This window comes from Sus scrofa, chromosome 1 (genome assembly GCF_000003025.6).
Source record: "Sus scrofa isolate TJ Tabasco breed Duroc chromosome 1, Sscrofa11.1, whole genome shotgun sequence".
NCBI classification, from domain to species: Eukaryota; Metazoa; Chordata; class Mammalia; order Artiodactyla; family Suidae; genus Sus; species Sus scrofa.
Genome location: NC_010443.5, coordinates 201,885,874 through 201,913,017, shown reverse-complemented (window position 1 = coordinate 201,913,017; position 27,144 = coordinate 201,885,874). Strand labels below are relative to the sequence as shown.

General features: G+C 37.2%; 1 protein-coding gene across 3 annotated transcripts; it reads right to left on the bottom strand.

Annotated features, from left to right (window-relative positions):
• HACD4 (3-hydroxyacyl-CoA dehydratase 4) lies at window positions 2,351–27,144 on the bottom strand. Of its 3 annotated transcripts, none has more exons than XM_021063076.1 (7): window positions 26,844–27,144; window positions 25,051–25,154; window positions 22,405–22,532; window positions 13,121–13,233; window positions 8,608–8,714; window positions 5,412–5,537; window positions 2,351–4,242 (listed from the first exon to the last, which is right to left on the bottom strand). In XM_021063076.1, the coding sequence occupies exons 2-7, from the start codon at window positions 25,079–25,081 to the stop codon at window positions 4,160–4,162; spliced, it is 588 nt and encodes a 195-aa protein (XP_020918735.1). In that variant the 5' UTR covers window positions 25,082–25,154; window positions 26,844–27,144; the 3' UTR covers window positions 2,351–4,159. The 3 variants fall into 3 exon arrangements, with proteins under 3 accessions (XP_020918735.1, XP_003121932.2, XP_020918744.1); XM_003121884.6 differs by lacking the exon at window positions 26,844–27,144 and adding an exon at window positions 26,517–26,682; XM_021063085.1 differs by lacking the exons at window positions 5,412–5,537; window positions 26,844–27,144 and adding an exon at window positions 26,517–26,671.

Here is a 27,144-nt window from a genome sequence, read left to right as displayed (position 1 = left end):
TGTGCTAATTCCATGCCACAGATTAGCAATGGATCTAGTGCAGCTGTATCTGGGGAAAGACTTGACCTAGGGATGCAGAGACAACCTGCAGACTTAGGGTGTGCTCCAAGTGGGACAGCAGCACCTACTGTTGGTGCTGAAGCAGAGATCCCAGAAGCATTCCAGACTTCCAACACCAGTACAGCTGCTTAAATCCTACAACCAACACAATACGATTCCTGTCCTAGCTGAGCAAATGCTATAGCATTGCCCACACAACATAGTACTAGATCTGGGACTACAACAGTAAGAGAAAAGATGCAACACTGGGCTGTGTCTGAGCAGAGCCACAGGCACCGACACAGATAGTGCATCGTACCTCTGTGAGCACACAAATTCCATCATTCAGCACTCCCTTCCTTTAGGGCAAAGGCCCCAGTGCTCTTGCATTAGAAGAACTAATTTTTTTTTCTTTTTAGGCCTGCACCTGTGGCATGTGGAGGTTCCAGGCTAGTGGTTGAATTGGAGCTACAGCTGCTGGCCTACACCACAGCTACAGCAATACAGGATCCAAGCTGTGTCTGCAACCTATACCACAGCTCTTGGCAATGCTAGATCCTTAACCCAGTGATTGAGGCCAGGTATCAAATCCACAACCTCAAGGTTCCTAGTCAGATTTGTTTCTGCTGTGCCATGACGGGAACTCCAGAATTAGTATTTCTTAAATGGCCATACTACCCAAAGAAATCTACAGATTTAATATAATCCCTATCAAAATGCCCATGACATTTTCCACAGAACTAGAACAAATATTCCTAAACTTTATACAGGACCACAAAAGACTCCAAATTGCCAAAGCAATCCTGGTGGTTGGGGGGGGAACAAAGCTAGAGGTATCACCCTCCATGACTTCAGACTATATTACAAAGTTATAGTTATCAAAACATCATGGTACTGGCACAGAACAGATACACAGATCAATGGAACAGAATAGAGCCCAGGAAAAAACCCACATATTTATGGTCAATTAAACTATGACGAAGGGGGCAAGCATACACAATGGTCTCTTCAATAGATGGTGCTGGAGAAACTGGCTAGCTATATGTTAAAGAATGAGAACAGCTCCTCATACTAGTTACAAAAATAAGCTCAAAATGGATTAAAGACCTACATGGAAGACCTGAAGTTTTAAAACTCCTAGAAGAGAACTTAGAACACTCTTTGACATTTTAGATCATGACAATATTTTTTTGGATTTGTCTCCTAAGGCAAAAGAAATAAAAAAATAAACAAATTGGACTTAAAGCTTTTTCATGGCAAAAGAAACCAACAACAAAATGAAAAGACAATGTACTGAATGGGAGAAAATATTTGCAAATGATGTGACAGACAAAGAGTTAAAATCCAAAATACACCAAGAGTTCAAACAATCCAATCAAAATAGCAGCAGGACTTAAATAGATGTTTTTCACAAAGAAGACATACAGACAACTAACTGGCACATGAACAGATGCTCATCATCACTAATTATTAGAGAAATGCAAATCAAAGAGGTATCACTTCACATCTGTCCAAGTGGCTATCATAAATAGTCTACAAATAACAAATGTTTGTAAGTATGTGAAGAAAAGGGAACTCTCACACACTATTGGTGGGAATGTAAACTGGTGCAACCACTATGGAAAACAGTAAGGAGTTTCCTTAAGAAAAGTAAGAATAGAACTACCATATGATGCAGCAATTCTATCTTGGGTACATCCAGGATAAAACAAAAATATTAATTTGAAAAGATACATGCACCCCAGTATTCATAGCAGCACTATTTACAATAGCCAAGACATGAAAGTAATCCAAGTGTCCATCAACAGATGACTGAAATAAGATGTGATATACATGTACAATGGAGTATTAAATATAAAAAAGAGTGAAATACTACCACTTGCAGCAATGTGGATGGACCTGAAGAATATTATATTTAGTGAAGCAAGACAGAGAAAGACAAATACTATGATATCACTTACCTGTGGAATCTAAAAAATAATACAAATGAATGTATATGCAAAACAGAGACAAACTCACAGACAGAGAAAACAAACTTGTGGTTACCAAAGAGGAGAGGGATGGGGGAAGGGACAAATTAAGAGTATGAATAGATACAAACTACTGTATACAGACAAGCAACAAGGATACACTGTACAGCACATGGAATTATATATTGCTATATTATACTTGCTATAATAACAGAATTATACTTGCTATAATAATGGAATATAATCTACAAAAATACCAAGTCACTATGCTGTACACTTAAAATTAGCACAATGTAAATCAACTATATTTCAATAAAAACAAAAGCAAAACAAAAACAAAGTGTAGCTTCTTAAAAGGATAATTTTAATACTTATTTTAAAATACCAAATATATGAAATTTATAAAGATATTAATTATCATTAATATTCAATTGCTTTTTATCAAATGTTTTATTTAGTGGAAGTAAGATTATCCAGTTTTTTGTGATTTTTTGGTTTGTTTTTATTTTTTTTTTTGCTTTTTTAGGGCAGCACACGTGGCAAATGGAAGTTCCCAGGCTAGGGGTCGAATCATAGCTATAACTGCTGGCCTACATCACAGCCACAGCAACGCGGGATCCAAGCTGCATCTGCAGCCAACACCACAGCTCATGACAATGCTGGATCCTTAACCCACTGAACGAGTCCAGGGATTGAACCTTGCATCCTCATGGATACTAGTTCATTACCACTGAGCCACAACAGGAACTCCTACCCATTTTTTTTATAATTACATTTTTATTACCTGGTTCTTACTGTCACAAAATATTTAGTACCCTTTTTATATAGTTATTGGATAATAAGGGTCTATGATTCTCTCAAGAAAAGTGAATGATATACTCAAGTAGAAAAATTATTCTATTCGTCAATTATTCACATATATTTTAGATCTTCAAAGAAATGAGCACTTTTCAAAACTGTAAAGACTTACATGTGACTTAAAGCAATTAACAATAATTCAATAATAAATAATCTGAAGCATTACTAGTTCTCAACTTTCTTGCTTCCTTTAAATAAGTGCTTCTTTTGCAAATGATGTGACAGCAAGGGGTTAAAATCCAAACTATTTACTAACGGTCCATACAAGTCAACATTAAAAAACAATCCAATCAAAAAATCAGTAGGACTTGATTTTTTTTTTTTCTTCTTCTTAGGGCCACCCACAGCATATGGAAGTTCCAGGCTAAGGGTCCACTCAGAGCTACAGCTGATGGCCTAGCCACCGCCACAGCAATGCGGGATCTAGGCCACATCTGTGACCCACACCACAGCTCCAGGCCACAGCACACGGCAACAATCATCCTTAACCCACCGAGCAAAGCCAGGGATTGAACCTGCATCCTCATAAATACTAGTTGAGTTTGTTACCACTGAGCCACAATGGGAACTCTGATTTACTATATTTTTGTACATTCTATCATCCTGTAAGGTATGTACACAGCTTGATTAATTTTTTTAAAAGGAATATGGGGCAGTATTTACCAAAGTTCTATTCTGTTTTCATCAGGGTCCTCTTTTAAGCCATCAAAGCCCAAATAACTTGTGTAACATTAACAAGTACTCTTTCAGGATTTGGAAGAATATTTAATTTTCTAAGTGTGTCTTCTGTTTAGGATGGGTATTAATTCTGGAAAAGTGACATCTGTCTATAAAATAGGTTATTCTAAAAAATTGCAGAACATATTTCACATCGCTCCCCTCCCACAGACTAGCTGCTACTTGGGAATTCAGAAGTGAAAAGAAATATATGTAATTCAGGTTACCAACTTTGGTTTCTTGGTTTAAATGAATCTATTCCAGTTAAAAATTCTATTTCTGATTAGCTTTACAGAAAAATAATCAGGCTTTCGCACAATATACACTTAACATGTATACAATCCACAGCTTTGGTGAAACAGGTTTGTGAGGAGTATACATACTAAAAACAATGTGTGAGAAATATAGACCACTGTGAGAAATATAGACCACTGTGAGGAGGAGTGCAATTATTTCACATCATGGATTTTGGTTAAATACCAGGTATTTTTCCACCAGAATACTTCCTATGTCATGTTTACTATAGTTGAATCCAAAAGCCTCTCTTTTCTGATGTCCCATCAGTTTGCCATGCTTCATATTTTCTTCTTTTTAACGGGAAAGACTTTGAGGATGTCTCTTCTTTCTGAGTAAAGATGACTGTAGGTAAAATACATACCTAATGTGGAAAAGAAAGTGGCAAAAAAATGACTGCTTAACCATCTCTCTGGAAAGAACCGTGGTTTTGATACAGAGCACTGCCTAGAGTCCAGGGAGAAGACACTTGAAAGGGAAATGCAAAGAAGGCCAATACTTAAAAGAGGGTCCAGCTTTTCTGCAGAAGAAGTAAGGCAAACTCATCTTACTGGTTTTTGTTTGTTTGTTTTTGTTTTTGTTTTTTGTCTTTTTAGGGCCACACCTGCGGCATATGGAGGTTCCCAGGCTAGGGGTCGAATCGGAGCTGTTGCTGCCAGCCTACACCAGAGCCATAGCAACGCCAGATCTGAGCCACGTCTGTGACCTACACCACAGCTCCCGGCAATGCCGGATCCTTAACCCGCTGAGCAAGGCCTGGGATTGAACCTGCAACCTCATGGTTCTTAGTGGGATTCATTTCCACTGTGCCACAATGGGAACTCCCGTTCTGTTTCTTGAAGGGAAAGAACTTGGCCCTTTCTTTAAGGGGAGGAGGGCTCTCTCATTTTCCCTAAAGTTTTACATTTGTCTTCTCTTTTATGTGTTGCTCCTACCTACCTGATAGTTGTTACCTTCTAGAATAATTATCTAGAGAATTTGTGAAGGTTAGAGGTGGAGCAACTAAAATTTAACAACAGAATTCTGTTTCCCAATTTTTCTGGACAAATTAATTAACTGATCAAATTTTCTCTACTCTAAGTTTTTGTTCCACATATTTTTCTTGAGTCTTTGGCATCTATTCCCACTTGTCTGCTAGGAAGTATTAGTACATAAAGCCAAACAAACAGGAAGCAGAACAGATATAAACGGGAAATCCAGAAACAGCCAAGCTTACTTAGTTTGACATCTAGATTTTCTCTGTAGGTACTTGAGTTTGTGCTGAAAATTTCTATATTTCATACACAAAGCAGATACATTTTCTGCTAGTAAAACTGTTCTTCTTCATATAGTACAAACAGTGATATATCTGATCTCATGATGTCCTGCAAAAAGCATTATAACTTCTAAATGCTTTGCTAAAAAGATCTAGTTCATTGTGTCAGGCTTCCATCTCTCCCATGTTTACAGACTTTTCTATTAAGGTAGATGGCAGCATAAACCAAAAAGCACAGGATGAATGCAAAACCAAAACAAAAGAGAGAAGTCACTTACCTATAAAGAGCATTATAACATATATTTTCAGCACATATGGGAAATAAATGGATAAGTCAAAGGGCAGCTTTGTGGAGTAAGTGCCAAATGATTCAAAATAAGGCAGTGACTGATAGACGGCAAATGCTGTTTAAAGAAAAAAGAAGGAATCATGAAGGTTTCCCTCCCTGTGTATATATGTCTGCATAGTTGAAGGAGATTCTGAATTTATCAATGAAAATTTTGTGATAATTGCTGAATCATTTTGCCAAAGCTACAGTCTGATATAGAAATGCGCTGATGATCAGTTTGGCAAGGCCGTTATAGCAGTGTGATTTCTTGAATTTTTTTGTCCATCTTTTACTTTACTATGCCTACAGAGAAATACTTAACATTTCTTTTCTTTTTTTTTTAACTGAAGTATAGTTGATGTACAATATATGTTTCAGGTGTACAAAGAAGTGATTCACAATTTTTAAAGGTTATACTCCACTTATAGTGATAAAATATTGGCTATATTCCCTGTGCTGTACAATATATATATCCTTGTAGCTTATCTATTTTATACATAGTAGTTTGTACCTAAAGTGATATCTTAAAATACCTGTACCCTTAGCTACAAATAGGGGTGATAAACAAATGAATATAGATGATGCTTCATATATTTTCCTCTTGGAGTTTCACAACACACACTGGTATAGTCAAGATTCTGGAAGGTTCGGCAATAAAGAAACTAGTTTTATCCAATGTTTCCTCAGTTTAACTGGTCTTATTATATCCCCTCCTTCTTCCCTGTCCCCAGTAGTACTTAACAAAAATTCTGAATAAAGCTATGAGAAATGCTGGCCTAAATTATTTTGAGGGAGGAGGCTGGTGGCAGATAAAGAGGTGGATATTCTATGAAACTGTATTCCATGTTTTTTATAACATCTCATGGAATAATATGGTAATGTACTGTGATTATATAAGATCTTATCATTAGGGTAAGCTGAATTAAGGGTACAGTATAATAACGTATTATTTTTACAACTTACTGTGAGTCTAAAATTACAATTTTTCCTTTTAAAAAAAGATGTAGGAAAAGTCAGGCGCCCATACCTGTTAAAACCATCAGCACAGAGTCTGCAAGTGACCCCAAAGCCCACCATCTAAGATTTCCATAGGCAGCACCTAAGTCTCTGGCATTTTATCAGTATGTATATGTGTGTATACACACACACACACATATATACTGCATATAAAGAGAGCATACTATATATATTACATATATAGTACACAGCATACTACACATATTGTATATATATATTATATTCTATAATAGAAAAACAAATGAAGTTGGTTTTTCTATTATATTATCTGATGGGAAACTATAGTTATTAAAAGATACAAGAATGATCAAAATTCAAGTAGGTTTTCTAAACATGTTTTTATACTTTGGGACATTTGAAATATTAAGAAACATATAAAGATAAAATTATAGTCATCTATATCCCACCACCCAGAATTAATGATTGACGTTTTGTTACATATGCTTCCAAAATTTTTCTAGATATACTTTGCTTTTTTAATTGCAAGAATAAGTCTATGAATCTAATTTCAATAAAAGAATATGCATTTTATGGCTTCCTAGAAAGGAAAAGGCTTACAATCATGGAATAAAGAGAGTAGAAAAGCCTCCTATATATTTACTCATTCCTTATTTTTAGGAAAATATTAGTCATATTTTTACTTTATTCCTTTACATATTCTTTACAGTATTTTTCATATTGTATAACAAATAAATGTACTTAATATATGTTTCAATCAGTGAGGAATTTTGTTCTCAAAGAAATGGGCAACCCATTTTTTTATGGTTTTTAAGATTATTCTCTTAGAGTTCCTATTGTAGTGTAGTAGAAATGAATCTGACTAGTATCCATGAGGATGCAGGTTTGATCCCTGGCCTCGCTCAGTGGGTCAGGGATCCAGCATTGCCATGAGCTGTGGTGTAGACAGGAAGCTGTAGCTCAGATTCAACTCCTAGCCTGGCAAGTTCCATATGCCACTGGTGCAGCCTAAAAAGCGAAAAGAAAAAAAAAAAAAAAACAACATTATTCTCTAGATTGTTTTGGTGTAGTCTATCTCATAATTCTTTCTTTTGAAAACAAAACAGATTTTATATCTAATATGATTTACTCTAATATAAGCTCCTTTTCTCTGGTCATTGATAGATGGAAAACATGTGGTTATACTGTACATACTTTACAATTATTGCTAACATCACAATCATTTTATGTTAAATTTGTTTCTATATATTTTCCCTTAGTTACCTTAACATGTGCCCTCAATTTCTTTATGCCTTCAGTTTTCAAAAACTTTTATCATGTCTGTTTCAGAGTTCCCTACCAGTCGGCCAAATCTACTACCGAAGGAAGCATATATTCCCCAAATATCCTCAAGCTCTTTGCAAATCGATGGTTTTAATTATTCGATTTTAAGCTTTAGGTTTACATTTAGGCTAAGTAATTAACTTACTTCATACTGTATTTAATAAATCATGTAGTGGTTATTGAGCATGCATACTAGGTGCATAAGAGAAAAGTAGGAAGAAACAAAGATAACTGCATATCCCCATGGAGCTTAGAGGATAAACACGGAAACAGACACTAATCAAAGAATCCACAAATGTCTAATTACAACTAAGATAGGTCGTACAAAAGAGATTCATGGTACTGTACTAGATTCATGGTACTTGACATAAATGAGGAAATTGAAGAATGCTTCCCTGAGAAACTGATCACTGATCTCAAAGTAAAGTTAACTGGCAGAGAGTGGGCTGAATGGTGATGGTAAATGGGAAGGCTAGGAGGAACTGAGTTTCTATGCATTACAAGTAATCACTGAGTCACTAATGTTAAACCCCTTTCAGATGTGTAAACAGACTTAGGCTAAATGATTTACCCAAGACTCACATAGTGAGTTAATGAAATTAAAGGCCTATAGTCAAATGTCCTCATTCCTCATGCAATATTTTGTCTACTGTGCAGAGTTGCTTCCCCTTCTAACTTTGCTTTTTAATGCTTTGTTTCTTGTCATCAAGGGAAGTATGCCAGGAAAGATAGCACTGAGTCAGCTGAACAGTAGCAAAATAGTAATTTAATCATCAAAAAGTTCTGTGAACTATTATAACTAGATTGCTTTTGTCAGTAAGCAATACAGCAAGTCACTCTTTCCTTACCTTCAGCAAGAACACACAAAGGATAAATTGGCATCCAAAGTGTTTGACTGAGCCATGTCAAGACAACATAGGATATTCCTATGACCGATAACATGCTGTAAGTGTACCTGAAAGGAAACAAGTTCGCTCATAAATATCATTTGAGGCCAATGTCTGAAAAATAACAGAAGAAAATATCTTACTGTATAATTAAATACTCAGATAAAAGTGGAGGGAGTGCAAATTCCTTAATTTATTTCCTGTAATGTAAGCAGGAGAGATGTAAAAAATGGAGAGGGAGGAACCATCTTATCTGGCTTGTCTCATAAGGTGGATCACCAATAACCATGGAGGTGAAGAGAGAAAAATGTAACTCTTACACCCCAGCATATTATAGTTACAAATTTCCTTAAAGAGTGACTTCAGTTTCATCCAAGAAGCCAGGCCCATTTTACGTAGCAGCTAAGTTTTAGACCAGCAGGCTTATAAATATCTAGGGAATTATTATTTTTTAAATGGGCCAGTTTGTGAAATTAATTAAAGAATTTGCCTTAAGAGCTTGTTTGGGTACAGAACGTAGTTTTAAACCTGCCTTTCTAATTGACAAAGTAGTCAACATCTATTGTTCTCTGACTAGGCAGTGTTTCTCAAGTTTACACATACATCAGAACCCCTTAGAAGGCTTGCTAAAGCACAAACTGCTAGCCCTATCTCCAGAGCATCTGATTCAGTGGTCCTTAGAATTTGTATGACGAACAAGTTCCAGGTGATGCTGGTGCCGCTGGTACAGGGGTGATATTTAGAACTACTGGAGCAGGCAAGTGCAAGATCCAAAACCTTGAAAACAGTTTCTGAATGCAGAAAAGAAAATCTTTCTCAAATTCCAGGACCATAATTCCACTCCTCAGAGGCAATGACTAACGCCAATTTCTTATCTGTTCTTTCCGAAATACTCTTGCATATGCTTATCTACGTGTATATATACATCAGCAGTGCAAGTGCTCACCAAACATGGCATGTTACCAAACTTTTTGTTCATTACCAATATAAGTGAAAAATGGTTTCTCACTACTTTGATTTTTTTCCCTTATTAGAAGAGTAAGTAAACATCTTTTCATATGTTTGAAAGTTACTTCCGGTAAAGTCCAATGTATCTTTTTTGTTGTTGCTTGGGTTTGTGGTATTAAATCTAAGAACCCATTGTCAAATCCAAGGTCACAAAGATTTACTATGATTTTTTTTCCCAAGAGTTTTATAGTTTTTGCTCTTATATTCAGGTTTTTGATCCATTTTGAATTAATTTTTGTACATGGTGTAAGGATCCAAGGTCATTCTTTTGCATGTGGCATCCTGCCAAAAATCAATTGACCATAAACATGAGAGTTTATCTTTGGACTGTCAGTTCTATTCCATGATATGTCCTTATGTCTGTCTTATACTCTTGATTTACAGTAATTTTTGAAATTGGGAAGTGTGAATCTTCCAGCTATGTTCTTCTATTTTCAAGACGGTTTTGGTTATTCTGGGTTCCCAGATGAGTTTTAGGATCAGCTTCTCAATTTCTGCAAAGAAGCCAGCTGGGATTAATAGGAATTGCATTGAATCTGTAGATCAGTTTGAATGGTGTTCCATCTAACAACATTAAGTCTTCAACCCATAAACATGGGATATCTTTTCATGTATTTAGATCTTCTTTAATTTCTCTGAACAATGTTTTATAGTTTTCAGTGCATAAGTTTGTCACATCTTCTGTTAAATTTATGTCTAAATACTTTATTTTTGATGTTATTGAACATGGAATTGTTTTCTTTATTTTAGGATAGGGCATTGTAAATGTGTAGAATACAATGAATTTTTGTACCATTGACCTTTGAACAACACAGGTTTGAAGCATGCAGGTCCACTTATATGCAGACTTTTTTCAATAGTAAATAATATAGAACTACATTATCTGGATCTGGTTGAATCTAGATGCAGAACTGCAGATAAAAAGGAATCCTGGAGTTCCCGTCGTGGCGCAGTGGTTAACGAATCCGACTAGGAACCATGAGGTTGCGGGTTCGGTCCCTGCCCTTGCTCAGTGGGTTAACGATCTGGCGTTGCCGTGAACTGTGGTGTAGGTTGCAGACGCGGCTCGGATCCTGAGTTGCTGTGGCTCTGGCGTAGGCCGGTGGCTACAGCTCCGATTCAACCCCTAGCCTGGGAACCTCCATATGCCGCGGGAGCGGCCCAAGAAATAGCAACAACAACAACAACAAAAAAGACAAAAGACAAAAGACAAAAAAAAAAAAAAAAAAAAGGAATCCTGCACAAAGGACCATCTTTAAGTTACATGAGGATTTTCAACTGTGCAGAGTGTTAGCACTCCTAACACCTATGTTGTTCAAGGGTCAACTATATATATTAATTTTATATTCTACAACCTTGCTGAACTAGCTTATTCTAATATTTTAATGAACTCTTTATGATTTTTAATATGCAAGGTGCTATCATCTGCCAACAGACATAATTTTACTCCTTTCTTTCCAATGTGGATGCGTTTTTACATTATTTTCTTACCTAACTGCTGTGCCTAGAATTTCAGTACAATGCTGACTAGAAGAGGCAAGAGTGGTCATTGTTGTCTTGTTTCTAATCTTTGAAACACATTAGCTATAGAATTTTCATAGATGCTTTTATCAGGTTGAGGAAGTTCTTTTCAAAAAGTCATTCTAGGGTAAATTGGGAAGATAATTCTACCCCCATTTTACAGAGAAAAAAAAAAGAGTTTCAAAAAGGTTAATAAGTACTTAGGAATTTCATTCCTAGGTTAAAAGAAATGAAAACACATGTATACACATAAGCTTCTACATGGATGTTCACAGCAGTATTCCTCATGATCAAAAAGTAGAAACAACCCAAATGTCCATCAACAGAGAAATGAATAAGAATCAATATATCATTATAATGAAATATTACTCAGTCTTAAAAAAAAATCTGACAGCTGTTACAACATGGATGAAGCTTGAGAACATTATGCAAAGTGAAAGAAGCCAGTCACAAAAGGCAAAAATATTATTCCATTTATATGAAACGTCCCGAATAGGCAAATACATACACATAATATGTTAGTGGTTGCCAGGCATTGAGAGGAGGAGGGAATAGGGCATGAATGCTATTGGGTTTGGGGCTTTTTTGATGAAAATGTTCTCAAATTAGACAGTGGTGATGGTTACACATGAAAATACTCTGAAAATACTAAAATCTGCAAATTGTATACTTTAAAAGAATTTAAATATTAAGGTACATAAATTATCGTATTGCTATTATTTTTTAAGGTTATGTGATTTGTCCAAGACCATAGAGCACGTCAGTAGTGGACGTGAGGTTCATCCTGAGATCTTCTACTTCTGTGCCCCAAAGTCTTTCCAACACATCATGATACCATTCTCAATGCCAAAGCCACTTTGTTTTCTGATGGCCTCTGCTGAGCTTACCTGAGATGGAATCAACACTTAAAAGAGTTGGGCATACCAGAGAATTAAAATGTCAGAAAGCCACAGTCCCATATGAGGCTCCATGTCTCATAAACAGAAAGGCATGGGCTACAAAAAATCCCTAAGGTTTTCCAGAAGTCCACAAATCTTTCAGTTAAAAGTGAGAAATGACTGAGTTATATATAACAAAGAATTATAGTTATTTTAATTCAATAAAATATTTCATTTTGATTCACTCTATTTAGAATATCTTAACTCAGCTAAGTTATTGACAATACAATAAATAAGGAATTTAAATAACCTGTGCTAAAATGCTAGGGTTCTTTTGTTAACAATCCATGTCCAGATCTTTCAAGCAAGAGGGGTAGTTCTCACTTGTGAAAGCTAAAGGAGCCATTAGCAGCCTTCCCCAAATGAACCACTGATCAAAGGGGGCTGTTTCACAATACTGCTGGTAGAGATACACTAGGTTTATCTCAATGGAAGTTTTAGAAAGAGAAGGAAACATAATACAATCTAGAACAGAGGTTCTTAGCCTGAGGTCCAAAGATTCCCAGTGAGTCCATGAAAGAATTTCAGTTACTGGAACCTGATAGAATTGCATACAATTATGTTGTGGAGGTGTGTTTTTTTCCCAGAGAGATGTGGCTCTATATTTAAAATATTCTTGAATTCAAAGACACCAACTTTGTAAATTGTGACTATGGTATAATAAAAGTCTTGCTTTGCTTATTACCAGTAACATATACCAGAGCAATTGCAAGGAATGCCTTTCATTAGCAAACAGCTGTGAGGTTTATTCCAAATTGGTGTATTGCCAAGTCTTCTGCTGGGAACCTGAATGCACTGATTGCTCTTGTAATACCATGGTAGGTTTTTCATTATCTTTGATATGCCCATTATGGAAAGCACTAAAAATACATTTCCATATCAAGATAAAATAATTTGAAAAGAGGTTATATATTTCTGTCTCATTCAGAGTAACCAAATGTAAGCAGCTATTACAGGTTTCACTGTAGAAAGCAATTTGACTTTAAGAGATTATTTTGCCTCCTTACCTAACCATATCCAATAGATTCCAAAAGATGAATAAAACACACACAACATATTTCTCTTGGACTTCCTCTTGACTGGTGATCACCACAAAGAGGATGATTATTCTCTCGGTGAGCTAACAAAGAAATAGCAAAGTTTAAAATCAGAATCATCTGTTAAGCATGTAGGTAATTTCTAATTTTAAAAACCAGAGTTCCTTTTAAAAGTATGTTTTAACCATAAATATGTATACTACACAATTAATATGATCTCTGGGGGAGTAGGGTTATGATGCTCCTTTTTGTTTTTCTGTATTTTCCAAATTAAATGTAATGAATAAAAAGGTAACATGTTTTATGTGAATCAGGGCATGTCCCTTCTTGGGATATATGCACACATGTTTTTACTCACTTTGACAAGCTTTTATTAAATGTCCACTATGTATTAGACATTAAGATTACATATGTGATGAAAGCATGGTCCTTGCTACAAGGGTAGCACTGGTAGGAACACGTGGGGCAGTGGCTATAACACACTGTGAATAATGCTGTCATTTAACGGGCTATGTATGGGAGCAACAGGTGAGGGAGATACCTGTCTGGGCAAAGGATTCAGAGAGCTTTATGGAGACAGGCAACATTTCAGCTGGATCTTGAAGAATGGGGGGTTGGTTTTAGGTACCCTAAATAGGAGAATGGGCATCTGAGGAGCAGCCAGCGCAAAGAGATGGTGGTGTGAAAAGGCAGGATGTGTTAGGGAGTAATGAGAACCCCTGGAGGGAGATGCAGAGAAGGGAATCATAGGAGATAAAATTGAAAATATGTTGGGGGCTGGGTTGTGAAGAGTTTTGAATGACAGGCTGAGAAATTTCCATTGCATCCAATGGGGAGGCCACCTTAGTGAGGTTTTTTTGGGGGTGCTGAAAAAGGTGAGGGCAGGGGAGAAGGGGAAGGGAAATAATACCATCCTAACCCTTATAAGCTAGTAGAAAATGAAAAGAATTCAACAGATTCATTTTTTTCAAGTCAGCAAGCATTTACAAATCACTGAGAATGCACACATGGCTTAGCTCCAATTACTGGCCTCCAAATATACATTCCTCTTTCTAATCTAAATATAATATGTGATCTTATGTTGTATTAATATGCTTTGTACATTCTGCATTTTTTCTTTTTTTTTTTTTTTTTTTTTGTCTTTTTTGTTGTTGTTGTTGTTGTTGCTATTTCTTGGGCTGCTCCCGCGGCATATGGAGGTTCCCAGGCTAGCGGTCGAGTCGGAGCTGTAGCCACCGGCCTACGCCAGAGCCACAGCAACGCGGGATCCGAGCCACGTCTGCAACCTACACCACAGCTCACGGCAACGCCGGATCGTTAACCCACTGAGCAAGGGCAGGGACCGAACCCGCAACCTCATGGTTCCTAGTCGGATTCGTTAACCACTGCGCCACGACAGGAACTCCCTGTTTTTTCTTAATAGCACATTTTACCTTCCCCACAATGGGCAAAGGAAAAAAATTACCTGAAATTGAGCAATATTAGTTATAAAGGAAAGAGGAGGACTGCTTTGTATTTTTCAATAGCACTCTTTATATTTAAAACAGATGAAGAAAAAAGACTCGGAAACCTATTACTTAGAATCATAGGCTGTTAGTCCTGGAAAATCACCTAGTGCAGAGAAATCCAAGATTTGCCAACATTGGGCCACATGATCAGAAATCCATATGTAGAAACTATATCAGCGTCTTTATAACCACATTGGTGAGTCAAGAGGGTCCTTGCTTGGCTAAGGAAATTAGATATGATTCAAACCTTAGTCAATCAGTGGAAGTTACTACATGACTATTTTTCTTTTGCCAGTCTTCTGTTACAATGCCCTAGTTTCTTGATTTAACTATATTTATATCGTGAATTAGACTTAACTGCAGTGATAATTACTGAATGATCCAAGCTTGCTGTCATGACATCTAGCAGCCTTCAGATACAAGAACTTAGCAGCAAACAAGTACTTAGGTACCACCTAATCTTACATTTGATCAGTGCCTACTAATTAGGAAAATCATCTAGTTTTGGACAAAAACCTCAGGAGAAATACACATGAATCCATATGCACAACATATTTTCTAATTACATGGCTAACTACTGAAAGAGAAAACATCAGCTACCTTTTGACAAAATGGATCTCTAGGCGCCCTGCTAGAGACTTGCCCTACCCCACCTTTTTACAAATAAGGAAATTGGGAACCAGAGAAAGTAAGTGACTTGCCCAAACCAATGGCAGACCTGGAAACATATATACCCCAAGTCTCCTGGTTTCCAGAGTTTTAAGCAATCCCTGATGTTAGTTAGGCTGCCCCATAGCTGATGAATAGGGAGAGGAAAATCTAAAAGAGAGACTGTAAATGCACAATGAAACTCACCCTGTTGAAAGTCATCACTTGAGGGACTGCACGTTAGTGATGTGGTCCCGCTTGCATAGAAGTCAGTAATCATCATGCTCCCCCGCAAAAAACACGACCACATACATACGTGAGGGTGTGTGAATACCCTCCCCCCATACAATGTCAGTCTAATGAACAAATTATCTGATGATTATTTAACTCTAACTTGACCATTCCATGGCAATACAATAGGAGAATTTAGGTAGAGATATTCTTAAATTGGTAAAAAGCCAAATTCCTTGGTTATATTGCACCAGGTTTCAAATACGCCTTCTCATTTAAACTCTAAAACAACCCTAAGAAGTGCTATTCTTATTATCTTTTATAAAGGACACTGCATTTAACAACGTGAAAATGATTTGCCTAAAGATATGGAATCAAAATTTAAACATGATTCTAAATCCCTTCTGAAACACTAAGACATTTTCACCTTTGTGATTTTATGGGCTACTCCATCATCTAATATCCAGGTTATAGTCTAGTCTCAAAAAAAATTAAAAAGCCTCTTTTCAAAAGTTAAACCTTAAAACAAGAACCTCCTTGATCTTCTAAGTCAACACCAAAAACAATTTTGAAGACCAGACTTTAAAAATATATTACTTTTCTTTATATATGATTGTTTGACCAGTTATTTGAAGCTTTACACTTGGAAAAACTTAGCACTTTGTCATTTTACACAATCCTATGAGAACATGATACTTGCTAATCAATGGTCTTGTTTTGTACAACTCAAAACAGGCAGAATAAAAGCACAGTAAAAACACTGTAACTTAGGCCAAATTAAACATGGTGGTAATGTGGTCAACTCAAAAATATGGTAACTATAAAACAAAAATACTTTACATTTTTATGTCCTATTTGGGAATCCTGAACTCCAGATTAAGCAATGTCTAAAATTAAGTGGTTACATTATAAATGGCAGCTAGCAAATTTGTTATAAACTATCGAGGGGGAAAAAATCATACTTCAACTACAGAGAGAATTTCTGGACTCTTAAAAATAAATTAGTTTTAGCCACAAAGACTATTATATTTCTAAAAGGATAACCCAAACTATTTGAATTCTGTGAACTTTTGTTGAGAACTTCAGAAGCAACATTGTTCTGGTCAAACAATATTGAAGCAATATTGTTCAAAAATCATCAATTATTTTCTTCTGTAAGACAAAAGCATTTAAATATGATTTATATATTTTTATTTATTTTTTCCATCTATCAGTAGCTATTTATTGAGCTCACTATTCTGAATTCCAGGACATATAGCCCTGTGAACTAAACCAAGTTACAGCCCTTGTGGTATTTGTCCTACTTTGTGAGATAGATAATAAACAAATGCAGCATAAGAACTGAGAATTTAGGACAAATAGCCCAAATCCAAATTTTTGCTCCACCATTTACAATTTATGTGATCTTGGTTAAGTTATTTAACTTTTATGTTAAGTAATTATAGTGGAATAAAAATAAATGTGATTTAATGTAGGGATAAGTGTATCTACAGGAAAATATATTTTCCTACAAAGATAATCAAGACTATCAGTGAATAAAAAGTTTACTCTCAGTATCTTTAAAATCATACTGTTACCATAGCTTTGTAACTATCACATGAAAGAACTTCACTGATCAAATGCAAAAAAATCAGAGAAAATAAAAAATTGTACTTACAGAGTGAATCTGTATATATAATTCATTCCCAGGAAGCACCAAAGTTTTGAGAATGAGCATGACCCTATCTTCAGCACAATTTTAACAATATAAACCTGTTCCCAACTCAAAATTGGAGAGAAAATCTATATGATTTTATGGAGAAAAAAAGATAATTCAATCTAACAATGCAAAGCACCTGCTTCACTGGTAAAAAGAAATTAGGATGAAATTTGGTTATTTTCCTAAAAGGGTTTAGTTTTAACACACTCTCCTTGGGGATTTCCTTCAATTTCTTCTCAGAATAATCTATGACTGTGAAATCTCCAAAATAATTTTTGACAAGCAGACCCCTATTGTCCTTATCAGAAATAGGAAATGATATCAGTAAAAATAAAAAATGGTTCTTGCAATTTGGGCTCACAAATGGAATTTCTGCAGGCATGATAATTTGGGGGCAATAATTCCCAGTGTTTTCGATTCATAGCTTTTTTAAAAATTGTTTAAAATGAATACATGTGTGGCAGTGTTTATTGTGATGCAAATGTGAGGTTGCAGAATTTAACCATTTTAATTCAGTTATACATAAAGTCTCTGCATTGCAAGCATTTCTCAAAAGATAAAGGAAAAAAAAAAAAAAAAGGAGTTCCCGTCGTGGCGCAGTGGTTAACGAATCCGACTAGGAACCATGAGGTTGCAGGTTCGATTCCTGCCCTTGCTCAGTGGGTTAACGATTCGGCGTTGCCGTGAGCTATGGTGTAGGTTGCAGACGCGGCTGGGATCCCGCGTTGCTGTGGCTCTGGTGTAGGCTGGCAGCTACAGCTCCGATTTGACCCCTAGCCTGGGAACCTCCATATGCCGCGGGAGCGGCCCCAAAATGGCAAAAAGACAAAAAAAAAAAATAAAAGATAAAGGAGTAAACTGGTTAACTTTGAGCCTTTCCTAAAAGCACATCAGCCTAATGTCATGATACAAAGGTTAATTTTATGGATATTTTCCCTTCTCCTTAAGGTGAAACATCCTAAAGCTTTATCAAGAAAAATCTCTTTCTCAGGCTTCCATACAAAGTCAAAACAAAGTACTTCAAGATCAAAACTTCAAGCCTGGTGGTATTTTCACTCCATAAAAGCTAAGTTGTTTTGATTAAATCTATTAAAATAAACTAGTTTTCCAATTCAACTTAAAAAAAAAAAGCTAACAAAATATATAAGATCCTTTGGGATCAAGGGGTTGGAGAGAGGCCTAGTTTTCACTTATATTACCACTTTTAATAATAGTTATATGCTGTTTTGGGACCTCTTTTTACTTTTCTCATTTTATAAATTAAAAATATCAAACATTTCCTTATATAATTTTAAACGGTGTATAATTATTTCCAAAAATGCATGTCTGCAAACAACTATTTTTGTTATAGATTTGCCCTTTTCCCCTAAAGTGTATTTTTTAAAAATATATAAAATATACATCTCTGTTTAATTACTATAGTCTTATTGTCAATAGATTCCCCCCTTTTCCTTTAGCAATTGTGTTTTTAGAAAATCATAATGGCTTTTCTGTAACCATTGAAATAAAGAGGTATATAAAACGTTTTAAAATGTACAGAACAAAACACAGTACACACACACATACCACAACCACTTGATACATGTGACTCTAATTGCTCAACTAGCTAACTTGTTACTGCTTCTTGGAATTACTTATCTTTATATTTTGGAAGACCACTTCCCAAAAAGAGAATTCCGTTGTGACTGACTCAGCAATCTCACAAAGGTAATGTTAAAATAACATCACAAATGTGTGGATATGTTTTTGAACCTACTTGAAAGCAGCGAGACACCATGCATTTTTCAAGATACTGTATGCGATCAGCTACGATTTCTGTATGAGTAACTCAGCCACATTCTTAACTACAGTTTCTTCACTTAAAAATGGGGAAACAGGAAAACCAAGAATGATTACACAACCTTAGAGTTTTGTTTAGTTATTTTAAAGTAGAGGCCTCAGAGTCATCTCAAAATGAGGGAATTCTTCTAATTGTCTGCAGAATGCTAATAAAGAAACGGGGGAGAAAATGAAACTTCTGGACCAGATGAATGTGTTTTTGAAGCTTTCTCCAATACCATGTCTATTCTGAAAACCATAGGAGAGATAGCAAATGAATTAAAGAGGATAGATAAAATCTCAATGAGATAAAAAGAGAAAGCCAAATGATCACAACAAAAATTGATAATAATCAGTCCAAGATGAGAACAGTAATTGTCTTCTCTACTATGATGATCCCTGATTTGTTATTCTTCTCAATGATAAAGAGTTAAAAAATCATTTGAGCTCCATCAACAGTAGACTTTGCCACTTCATCTTTGAATAAAAAGTGTCAATGTATACTTGTTGCTATTTTCCAATTACCAGAGCAAGATATAATCTGATTACAGTGATCATACTTCTATAAGCCACTACAGTTTCAATTAATAGTGATTAAAATCACACTTAAATATTCTGGAATTTCTGGAATTCCAAGTCAGAATTCTAAATTGTCTAATAATTTCTATTATTAGGTACGCCTATATAATTTTGGAAAGCATAAAAAATGTGCACATTTTCTAGGCATATTCAAGGTGCCCTGCCTTCTTTCTTATAAATTTACCTGTCCTGTTTCTCACTGGCATTCCCTACATTGGCAATAACTAAATTAACATCACTCTTTTAACTTTGAAACTTCTGGTTTACCATAAAATTAATATTCACCAATTTAGCCTAAAAAAGTAAAAGTCCAAAAAAGTATGCCAAAAGGAAACATGCCACAGATTATAGATGAATCTGAACATACACCAACCAAGATAATTCCATATGATAGAATACAACTTTCATTTAATCTGGTCTGTTAATTCTATTCTCTAAAATCAGCATTATGGAATGCTATATTCATCTTAACTGTTAACAATAAACACCAAGTCTTATTCCTAAACGATATGCTTCTTCTGGGACAGATCTGAACCCCTTTTTATTTTGTAAGGAAATATATTTAAGACAATTCCATCTAAGTCTTGGCCAGCTAACAGATGACTCTGTTATTAGTTTGTACTCTAAATATTGCCCTGATTTTTAGTTTACAGTTGACAGGTCAACACTTATAGTGTCTTCATCCTAATGAACACTATTTTTCTACTTTAACTGAAAAAGCAAAATTTTAAATCTTCCATAAACTTTTAATGCTGAGTCCCTGATAGGCTTCTTGGATTTTTACTCCTATTTCCATCTTTTAACTTTATGGTTTCCAGGCAATTTTTTTTTATTTTTTTTTTATTTTAGGGCCACATCCACGGCATATGGAGGTTCCCAGGTTAGGGGTCTAATCGGAGCTATAGCTGCCAGCCTACACCACAGCCACAGCCATACCAGATCCGACCCGCGTCTGCAAACTACACCACAGCTCATGGAAACCCCAGATCATTAACCCACTGAGTGTGAGGCCAGGGATTGAACCCTCAACTTCATGGTTCCTAGTCGGACTTGTTTCCACTGCACCATTATGGGAATTCCGGTTTTTAAGCAAATTTTAATTCAAGGATCTATGCCACTCTTTCATTCAGCAAAAGTTAAGGTGTATGTTTAGAGCCCTTTGCTAGATGCTGGCAATATAATTAGATTCCTATATTTTAATTATTTTTACAGTGCAAATTTGTCACATTTATTTACCCATGTTTCCAATTTATTTTACAAATAGCTAAAATTATGCTCATATAAATACCCTTTTCTGTACATTTTAAATTTATATGCCCATAGACTCACCTAACCCTTACTTCTCCTTATGGAAAATAGCACTTAAAATTTTTTTTCTTGCCTTAATTCAGCAATGATTTCCTATATTGAATCTCTATTTTTTTAGGGCCACACCCACTTCATACAGAAGTTCCCAGGCTAGGCATCAAACTGGAGCTGTGGTTGCAGGCCTGCGTCACAGCCACAGCAACACTGGACCCAAGCCACATCTTCAATCTACATCGCAGCTTGCAGCAACACCAGATCTTTAACCCAATGAGTGAGACCAGGGATCAAACCTGCATCCTCATGGATACTAGTGGAGTTCTTAACCCACTGAGCCACGATGGAAACTCCCAACCTGCCTTTAAAAGAAACATGGTCACCTAGGGCTAGAGACATGGTAGAAAAATCAAATGATAGCTAAAATAACAGCAACTGCTACCAGGTACTATATTCTCAATTAAGTGCTAGGAACGCATTCCATCCATTTTCTGTTACTCCAGAAAATAATGGTATTTTCACATCACATTAAAAATGAGGTTCAGAACAATTATGACTTGTTTAAATTCATACAATTATTAAGAGGTAGAACTGGAGGAGTTCCCATTGTGGCTCAGCCAGTTACAAACCTGACTAGTATCCATGAGGATCCAGGTTCAATACCTGGTCTCGCTCAGTAGGTTAAGGATCTGGCATTGCTGTAAGCTGCAGTGTAGGTCACAGATGGGGCTTGGATATGGTGTTGCTGTGGCTGTGGTGTAGGCCTGCAGCTATAGCTCTGACTGGACACCTAGCCTGAGAACTTTCTTATGCCACAGGTGCAGCCCTGAAAAAAAGAGGTAGAACTGGAATCTGAATCCAGGTCTGCAGAATCCCAAGGTCTGTATGATTAAATGCTATACTAGATAAACATGAATAATCTCTCATTTCCATTTGTATTCAGTAAAAGTGGCAGAATGAACAAGAAATGTCTGGAGACACGGATGAAGGGGACTTTTTTCCTTTTTAATCATCTACTCTTTTCCAGACAAGGTGTATGGCGTCCTTTCCCTGAAACAGCCCAATGATAGTGAGTACTATGATCTCACAGTAGTGGGCAGAGGGGCCAGGCACCAGGCCCAAGTCTGAACAGCTCCAATCCTATGCCTCTTCTCTGTCCCATACTGCCCAGGGCAATGGCACAGTGAGAGTGAGAAGTGGATGTGAAATCTCCCAGGTGAGAATCACTGAAGTGTTGCACAGAGCAACAAGCATCACTTCCCTGAACATAGCCATCATTTCCAATTGGCTATTCTAACTGTGCAGTGCTTTAGGATAAGGTAATTTTTTCACAGAACTCTCCTTGTTAGTGACTTGGGTTGCAAATTAGCAAAGGTTGGCTTTTTCCCTGCCATGAAGTCAAGAGAGAATATAAACAGAACAAAGTATGCAACAGATTCTATAATACAAATGATGTGATTAAAACCCACCTGTAGAAACCTAGGAAGAAGATGGTTTGATTCAATGCCAACATATATGTGCAGCAACTCCAACAGGGAAATCAATTGGCAAAGTCGCATCACCAGTCCAATTGCATAAAAAGTGTCAACCATTGAATCTATGTCCAGTAAATTAAAAATACAGACATAGTAAGTAAAATCTAGATCACAACCCAAATCTATGCAACACTTTCAAATACAACTGAAATTCCTTACTTCTTTTTTCATTGTACCTCTGAGAAATTTCCTAGACTACTAAATTATTACAAATACGGTATAACCAAAGAAAGCACATCATATCATTGTACTTTTTAATTGCTGTTCTTCCAAAAAGAATTTAAAACTTGAAAAAGGCCCCATGTCCAAAGCTGAAGCATTTATTCCCCATTTATGAGATTATAAAGCAATGCCCACATAAAAGTTACAGCTAGAATCTAGGCTACACCAGTGAAAACAGGCTGGAGGTGAGTTTATTAAATAAGCTGCTGTGCTTACCCATTGACAAGAAAATAACAGAGATGAGAAAGTATGATTTCAGGGAAGCTTTATGGAAATGACATTAATGATGCCCTAATACCATATAACATCTTAACAAACATTTATGTCCCATACAAATGTAATTGGTGCTTTCTGGATTTTTGTGAGTTTTAAACACTAGAACTGGGGCCCACTGTAGAGGACCCAAAGGAAATACTTCATTTGGAGAGATCTAAAATGGGAGGGAAAAAATGCTCCCCTAAATAGGATAAATGTGTTGGTTTAAATTTTTAAATGAAATCCCACCACGTTAAGAAAACTTCCAGGGAAGTTTTTGCTGTCTTTACTCCCTAGAGATCATTCACAGAATAATAATTTACCAAATACAAAAGGTTTCTCTTCCCAGCAGCTGTGTGAGGAAGACATTAATATCATCTCCATTTCATAAATGATTCCTGAGGCATAAGCAGTTCATACACTTACCTAAGGCCTTGCAATTGCTCTTTGTGGATTATCACTTACACAGCGCTATAGAGAGGTGACAGGTGTTACTAGTCCAGGTGCTTGATTGAGCTACTTGATTTATACATTGATTCAGGAATTAGACTGAACCCCATATAGTTCTTTTCAGCCCACCTTCCATATAAACTGGTTGTGTTTCTTTAATAATAAGCAATTTCTAAAATTATAATGGCAGAATAACAATTAAGAAATAAAAAGCAAAAAAAAAAAAAAAAGTTGGGGGGGGGTTCCCATTGTGGCGCAGCGGAAACAAATCCGACTAGGAACCATGAGGTTACAGGTTTGATCCCTGGCCTCGCTCAGTGGGTTAAGGATCTGGCATTGTCGTGAACTGTGGTGTGTAGAATGGCTTGGATCCTGCGTTGGTGTGGCTCTGGTGTAGGCCTCCAATTGGATCCTTAGTCTGAGAACCTCCATGTGTTGAGTGTACAGCCGCAAAAAGCAAAAAGAAAAAAAAAAAAGAAAGAAAGAAAGAAACTGCTGACTAAGCCATTTTTTCCTACTGGAAAAGCCAGGCAAAAGAAAGAGTGCATTGCTTGTTACTCATGATGTGAATGACCTATTGTATGCCCTCAAGGCCACAGCTAACTTCCAAGGCCCAGAAGTGATCGGTTTTTGTTTTTTTTTTTCCAAAAAATATAAAGGAAGTTTTCCCAACATGTGTGTTTTCCTCTGTTTGAGGACTGCCAACAGTCATAGTTGAAATTCAAGCCTCAGGTTATATCTTTGGAGGTTCTTAACAAAGGCAAGAATTTATCTGGAGAATTGAAGCAAGGAAAAAAGCATCATAAAATAGTTTATGGTACCACAGAAGTAGATTAATTTTCTTATGATAGAGAAGTCTGAATTGATGAGCACAGCATGACTTTTCCCAGATATATTCTCCATGTTTGTTTTTAGCTGAAACCAGTTGCTCAAACTGTCGAGTCACGCAACAGTGGTAAACTGTGACACTTACCATGTGGGGATGGAGCATGAAAAGAATGTTATTTTGACAGTCATTTAGTGATTCATTTTTTTTTTAAACTGAAATGCATTTAAAATCTTCACTTTTTAGGAAACTGGAGGAAGCTTATGACCTAAACTACTAATGCTATGACTCCCATATAGGTGATGCATCATCTATAAAATGTAGCATGGACAACATTGCCCCTTAAAGGAACCAAATAGAAGCCTGGGAAATACAAAGTTTGACTTTCATTTGTTAGTAGTTTCCAGTTACCTGAAACCTGGGGAATAAAAAACAAGAAAAGAATTGGTTAATTCCTGATTTCTCTGCAGAAATGTTATACTGGAATTTATAGATTTCCTCAAAACACGCCAAATCTGCTAAGGTTTGGTGCAGAACCAAAGATGAAGAATGAAGTGATTCCACCCCAATGCCATGTCTATGTTTTCAAGGGAAGTACCTATTCAGGGGAAAACCACATCCCTTTCCCTCATCACCTCTCTCTTTCTCCAAAAAGGTTTGGTTTGCAGTAAGAAAGAAGTATGGTTATAGAAAAATAGGGTAACTAAGTTTCAGAGACATGAAGGACATTAGGTGAAGTTCACAGAAGTTAAAAAAAATATTAGAAGCAGGACTAGGTGAAAATGAGGATTAAAAGTTAAAAACCTGAAACTGCTTTGGCTTTTTACCTTTTCCAAATGAAAAGAATCTGACTGTCATATTTGTAAATATCCACGAGTGGCCACAGAACTGGAGTAAGTAATAGACGAAAAGATAGGCATTCTTCCTATACCTACAATAAATACAGAAAAAGACTTCCTTTAAACGCATTAAATACTTCCTTTACAATTACCCTTTCAGCATGATACACATGTCTTTTAACTAACTTACTGGACAATCTGAGCAAGCAATAGACAACTATTCCATATCACAGTCTTTTATTTGGTTATCCCTCTAACCAACATCAGATTGTGAAAGCACACATTATCTTCTAAAGTGAGCATCCTGAGTTTATTTAAAGCCAAATATGGTTCTATTTCAAAAATCCACTTTCATCTTGAATAAAACCTGACCCTTGATACTCCCCAAGGATAAAAGTAAGCACTGCAAAGTTGGCTTTGAATATTTTTGAAAAGAAAATAGGGGTAGGGAGGGCCTGTTGTGGTCAACGTGTTTTTGCTAAGTGCAAAACTTGATTGAATAAAAACTAAAATTTACAGTTACAAGAGGGTAGCAGGGATGGTGGCATTCCCAGGTGGTGGGTAATTCAATCATTGGACACACCTGACTTTTGCCTGCATTATGTGACTGGGGTCAGTATCTCACAACTGCCTATTACATTTTTCAAGAGCAGACAATTTCCTTCACCAGACACACAAAAAGAGAAAGCAGTTCAGTTGCTCAGGCCAGAAAAAGGAAGTCAAGGTCCGTTTTAAAATGGGTTTGCTGGGGATATGACTAAGAGAAGAATGACAGATACACATTTGAGGGAGTTAGAGAAAGCACTGTTTGAAGTGTTGCCTCTGGTTCAGAAAAGCGGTGAGAGTGGCTCTCCCAGTGTAGACAAGGTTTTCGTCTTGTGAAACCTCTGAGAAATAAGGCAAATAAGTTGGGAAGCAGATGCAGCGCAGCATGACGGCTTTCCTCCGGCACCCCTACACAGTGGGGAAGAGGAGTTCCTCCCAAAACTACATCAGAATCACTTGGCACGCGGGTTAAAAATACACATCCCAGGTCCGACCCCTATACCATTGCATCGGTTTCTCTGGAACTAGGCCCTAAAATCTACACGTGTGGTTAGTGTTTCTGCAGCAGGTAAAGAAAAACCAGGGAAGGGCTCCAGGTGGGGGAGGGGGAAGTGGAGACGGTGTGGCAGAGAGCGCACAAAAAGAAGGGTGGCCACGCAGCCTCTCCTTCCCATTTTCTCTGCTATAAAATAGGAAAGTAACAGAGTTATTCCTAGGATTGTCCAGAGAACCGATTTAGCTAGTACCTGTCCACAGCCCCAAGGAGTGCAGGGCATACAGTTGCGGGGCGCTGGCCGGCGCTTGCCCAGCTTCTGAGGGCGGGCACCACCCTCTCCCTCCCCCTCTCCTACCCCCTGGCGGCCTCTCCTCTACACCTTTTCCCCTCCCGCCTCGGCCGGGCGCCCTACCTGGGCTGCAGCCAGGCGGGCAGCTCCACGGGTCCCATGGGCCGCCGTTGCCAAGCCCTCCAGCGCCGTCCGGGAAGGAACACCCGCCAGAGAGCGCGGTAGGGGTGGCCCCATGGCTGAGTGCGGAAGGGCGGGGCCTCTCCACACTGAGCAATTTACAAAAAAAAAAGTCCAAGGTCATGGGATGGGCACCAGATGAAAACCAAGTTCCGGGCGGCGTGAGCGCCCTGCACCACGACTAACCGGCCCGCACGTGCGCGAGGCTGGTCCGGTCGGGTAGGACCCCAACACACCCAAGTCCCAAGTAAGGTTCACCAGGCTCCTTACCCGGCTTTCTAATCTTCGGGTTCAGACCCCGTTGCAACCTCGCGAATGTGAATGGACCCTGAACTCTGACCCTCCAAAGCGTGCAGTCAGGCCATCCCAAAGCCTCCTGGGATGCATGGGCTCCTGGTGTGTGCCGCTCCTAATTAGTACCCTCACCTGTCAGAGCCAGAGCCATGCATCAAGGAAAGTTGTGAGCCTTCCCTAACACCTTTTCAGCCAAGGGGCCTGATTCTGCTAGTATCAGACATCCTTTGCCTCTCATCTCCCCACGGCCTTCACTGATTCTTTTATTCACGTGGTG